Here is a 5,228-nt window from a genome sequence, read left to right on the forward strand (position 1 = left end):
ATTCAGTCTTAGCTCCACAAGGCCGTCTGGAAACAGTGAGGAACCAGCCCCTTCCACGTCAGCCCCGCCCCCTGGGTGCATGCTGGGGAGGTGTCACCCTTTGTGAGGAATGAAGAAATGGACCATGCCTTGGCGCTTGCCCTGGTCCCACCCCCTTCTGCCAGAGACCCTCAGATCTGTCCCACTCCTGCCCAGGCCCCCACAGGCACCCTTGACGCGAACGATGTAGAGCTGGCCATGCCCACCCAGTAGGCCACACCTACTCCATCCATGCTCACCCAGTAGGCCGCACCCACCCTGGCCACACCCACCCGGCCCCCCGAGGGCAACCGCAATGCTGATGCGGCCCTCAATGACATTGAGTTTGACACCCCTGACTTATACAAACCCCTTACTCAAAGCTAACTTAATTCAGCCCACCTGGCCTGGTCCAGTTCCTGCGTGCATTGGCTGTTTGGCCCCGAAGGTCTGGGAGTGCTTGCTACTTCGCTCCTTTTTGGCTTCTACAGCATCGTAATACCTGAAAGGATAATCAGAGGAAGACAACACGTCAAAGGGATGTTATTAACATTATAATACAGAACGTGCAGGTGGCATATGTTTTCCTGTGCTGCAAAAAAAATCTTGGCCCGATTACCTTGAATTCCTCACTGCCGATTCAACCAGACGTAACAAGGATCCAATCTGGGTCGGTCACTGGGACCCGAGCTTTCGTTTTCCAAGCTTTCGTTTTCGTGCTGGAGCCCAGAATGTGCGCTTTGGACTATTCTGTGCCTAGTATTTATGTCAGGGGTGTCAAACTCAATTTCACTGAGGGCCACATCAGCATTGCGGTTGCCCTTGGGGGGCTGGGTGGGTGTGGCCAGAGTGGGTGCAGCCTACTGGGTGGGTGTGGATGGAGTGGGTGTGGCCTACTGGGTGGACGTGGCCAGTTCTACATCATTCGCGTCAAGGGTGCCTATGGGGGCCTGGGCAAGAGTGGGACAGATCTGAGGGTCTCTGGCAGAAGGGGGTGGGACCGGGGCAAGTGCCAAGGCATGGTCCACCGGGGCAAGTGCCAAAATGGCCACCACAAAATTATACATTGGCTCCCGGCTGGCCTGGGCCAGGGCCAAGGCAGTGGGGGCCGTTCCCTCATTGTTTCCAGGATGGCTTCGCGGGCCACATGAAACCACTTCGTGGACCGCATCCGGCCCCTGGGCCTTGTGTTTGACATGTCTGATTTATGTGGTGCCTGGTTGTGTGTGGCTTTTTAGTTGCTGATCGGGGTGTTGATGGCTAGTTATTAAGCCACTGACTGTTGTAGGGGCTCCAGCACAAGTCCGAAAGCTCGGAAGACTAAACCTCTGGTCCCAGTGACCGACCCAGATTGAATCCCGCAACGTTATTATCCTGGGATATATGTATTTGTCTTCGTTCACGAGATATAAAGGGATTCTGGGGCACTTACTGAGGCTATTACCTGCTGTGGGAAAGGATGAACCAGAGCATTGTTGGAGGCAGGTTGTGATAAACCTATGATTGAAGCTCAGCAAAGATTTTAACCATTTCACCGTGGCGTTTTTAAAAATCATTAACGAAGATAGCTTTAATTCTGGTGGAAGTAGAGAAGGAGACGTTGGTCTGGAAGGTATTATTATAAGGGCTCATCTGTCGAACCTGAGCAGGGGTCTTCAAACTTGGCAACTTTAAGACTTGTGGACTTCAACTCCCAGAATTCCTCAGCCAGCCAGAGCTGGCTGAGGAATTCTGGGAGTTGAAGTCCACAAGTAATAATAATAATAATAATAATAATAACGTTGGAAGGGAACTTGGAGGTCATCTAGTCCAACCCCCTTCTCAGGCAGAAAACCCTATACTATTTCAGACAAATGGCTGTCCAGTCTCTTCTTAAAAACCTCCAGTGTTGGAGCATTCACCACTTCTGGAGGCAGGTTGTTCCACTGGTTAATTGTTCTAACTGTCAGGAAGTTTCTCCTTAGTTCTAGGTTGCTTCTCTCCTTGATTAGTTTCCATCCGTTGCTTCTTGTCCTGCCTTCAGGCCCTTTGGAAAATAGCTTGACTCCCTCTTCTTTGTGGCAGCCCCTGAGATATTGGAACACTGCTATCATGTCCCCCCTCGTCCTTCTCTTCGTTAAACTAGACATACCCAATTCCAGCAGCCTTTCCTTATATGCTTTAGCCTCCAGTCCCCTAATCATCTTTGTTGCTCTTCTCTGTACTCTAGTAGAGTCTCAGCATCTTTTTTTACATCGTGGTGACCAAAACTGGATGCAGTATTCCAAGTGTGGCCTTACCAAGGCCTTGTAAAGTCTTAAAGTTGCCAAGTTTGAAGACCCTTGATCTTGAGCTTACCCCTTCGTAAGGAACGTCCCACGGGGGTCCACTAGGAGGAAGAGCTCCTTCTGCGTCTTCTGGCTATTCCCCGTGTACAGATAATGCTCCAGCGGAACAGGGCGCTTCAGGGTGCTGATCACATAAATCTTCTTCCGCTTGATTCTCCTGTCAGAAGCAGGAATCCCACAAACAGGGTTATTTTGGTGAGCTCTCCCCTCCCCTCCCCAAAGCTGTGCGGTTCAGAGAGCAGACGGGTAGTCCTCAACTTAGGACCCCAACGGGGCCCAAAATTTCCGTTGCTCAGTTGTTAAGTGAGTTTTGCCCCATTTTACGCCCTTCCTCGCCTCAGTTGCTCAGTGAATCACTGCAGTGGTTAAGTTAGTAACACAGTTGTCAAGTGAATCTGGCTTCCCCCATTGACTTTGCTTGTCGGGGGGGGGGTGTCGCAAAAGGGGATCACGTGACCCTGGGACACAGCAACCGTCATAAATAGGAACCAGTTGCCAAGCATCTGAATTTTGATCACATGACCATAGGGAGGCTGCAAAGGTCGTAACTGTCAAAAATGGTCAAAATTACTTTTTTCAGGGCCGTTGTAATTTTGAACGGTCCCTAAATGAACTGTTGTAAGTCAAGGACTACCTGTACATTGCCAACCTCTGGCTCAGTTGCCTTCTAAAGGGGACTAGGCCAGGGGTAGGCAACCTTGGCTCCTTTTATGACTCGTGGACTTCAACTCCCAGAATTCCTGAGCCAGCCATGCTGAGGGGAAAGGGAGAGGCTTCCAAGCTGAGCCATGGCTGGCTCAGGAATTCTGGGAGTTGAAGTCCACCAGTCATAAAAGAGCCAAGGTTGCCTACCCCTGGACTAGACCATTGCTAGAGCAAAGGCCCACTGGGAGCTATATTATTGTTTCTAGATGTTCTGATTCCATAATCAAAACCTGTAAGAGAGAAAGGTCGGCCTTGGCATCACAGGAACATCGGAAAGCACATCTGGGGCTTTAGATGAGCTGCCAGGCCCTTGAGTAACTTTCTGCTCACCCAATCCAGTCAGCAAACTCCAGGGTGTTGGGGACGGTGGCACTCAGCAAAATTATGTTTACATGGTCTGGCAACATGATGAGAACCTCTTCCCAAACCACACCACGCTGAGGAGGAGGAGAAAAAAAAAGACAAGAATGTTCCTGAGCATCTGAAGAGAGATGCCTACTGACTTTCCGCTGTGGATCCAATAAAAGGAATGAAAGGACGATGCAAAGTCCTGGCCAAAGAGCACTTAGACCAATGGTTCTTAACCTTTTTAATGCCGCGACCCTCAACCGGTCGTAAGTCGAGGACTAAACCAGTCGTAAGTCGAGGACTAAACCGGTCGTAAGTCGAGGACTAAACCGGTCGTAAGTCGAGGACTACCCAACCGGTCGTAAGTCGAGGACTTTCCCTGCCTGGGAGCGCCGCGCATGTGTGGTTCCGCCCCCTGCACCGGCCGAGGCGTAGCTGGCAAGCGGCAGAGACGGAGCAGGCCGACCACCAGCTGGCCCAGCCCAAGGGAGGTAAAGCACCCGCCAGAAAAGGGGGAAAAAAATGGCGGACAGCCTTGCTTGGCGACCCCCGTGAAATGGTCGATCGACCCCAAATGGGGTCGCGACCCATAGGTTGAGAACCGCTGACTTAGACATTGTCCTTCCTTAAATAAGGGAATTGGCTTTTGACCCATACATTCTCTCTCACTTTTTTTTTTTCTTTCCAAAACAATTTTTATTAGTTTTCCATTTTACACCAACACAGCTTAAGAATCCACGTGGAAACATGGTGATCAATTTTTTTTAAAAAAAACAAACAATAACATAGTAAATATATACACATTAATTCTTAAAAAATTCCCTCTCTATTTATATAGAATATTATATTCAAACTGATACATTTTCAGATGAATTCATTCATTACTATATCTAACCATCAACTGCATTAATCAATAAAAAAATTTTAATCTATAAAAACCTATATTTCTTCACACATTTAAACTTAAGCTTAATAAACTCTCCATTTATTTAAAAACATTATAATCAAGTCAATATCTTTCTAAAACCAATTCCTTCACTAATATAACATTTCATCCAAGTTATATAATTAAAAATAAACTAACATTATCTATTTATATTATTATAAGCTCATTAAAACATTTCTAAAACAAATTTTCATTAAATATATCACTCTATATAAATTTCATTAATCAATAAAAGTTTAAAAACTCATTATCCATCCCAAAGATCCTGTTTTCATGCTTTCTTAATTTTGCTGGAAGTTTTTAAGAAGAGACTGGACAGCCATTTGTCTGAAATGGTGTAGGGTTCCTGCCTGAGCAGGGGGTTGGACTCGATGACCTCCAAGGTCCCTTCCAACTTTATTACTATTACTATTATTATTATTATTATGGATCATCGCACAGTCAGCCAGATGTTCAGACTGGATTTGGCATTTTGTCTACCTATCGAGTCCTTTCCCAGGACCTGGGATAGGCAGATGTGGATGTTTGATTGTATTATAGATATCGTCGCAGGATGGAAGCAGTTCCTAGTAAGGCCGCCTTTTGCAATTGACTAATGGTGAATTTGTCAATGCCAATGGTGTTCAAGTGGTGCTCCAGTTGTTTTGTGATTGCACCCAAGGCGCCTATTACTATTGGTACTACTTTTGCTTGCTTTTGCCACAGTCTTTCTATTTCTATTTGTAGGTCTCTGTATTTTGTTATCTTCTCCAGTTCTTTCTCGTCTATTCTGCTGTCTCCAGGCACTGCCACGTCCACTATCCAGACTTTTTTGTCTTTCTTATCAACAATTGTTAAGTCTGGGGTGTTATGTTGCAGGTGCTTGTCTGTTTGAATTCTGAAGT

At 46.9% G+C, this 5,228-nt stretch overlaps 1 protein-coding gene across 1 annotated transcript in view; it reads right to left on the reverse strand.

Moving 5' to 3' along the window:
- The window catches only part of SKIV2L (Ski2 like RNA helicase), a 52,886-nt gene that overhangs the window by 26,857 nt on the left and 20,801 nt on the right, over window positions 1-5,228 (reverse strand). The window contains exons 13-15 of the mRNA XM_015827619.1: window positions 3,381-3,487; window positions 2,356-2,502; window positions 421-520 (exon numbers count right to left, since the gene is read on the reverse strand). Of these exons, the coding sequence (XP_015683105.1) occupies window positions 421-520; window positions 2,356-2,502; window positions 3,381-3,487 (354 nt within the window). The remainder of the gene's footprint in view (window positions 1-420; window positions 521-2,355; window positions 2,503-3,380; window positions 3,488-5,228) is intronic.

Source organism: Protobothrops mucrosquamatus, unplaced genomic scaffold, assembly GCF_001527695.2.
Source record: "Protobothrops mucrosquamatus isolate PMUCROS unplaced genomic scaffold, P.Mucros_1.0 scaffold3820, whole genome shotgun sequence".
NCBI classification, from domain to species: domain Eukaryota; kingdom Metazoa; phylum Chordata; class Lepidosauria; order Squamata; family Viperidae; genus Protobothrops; species Protobothrops mucrosquamatus.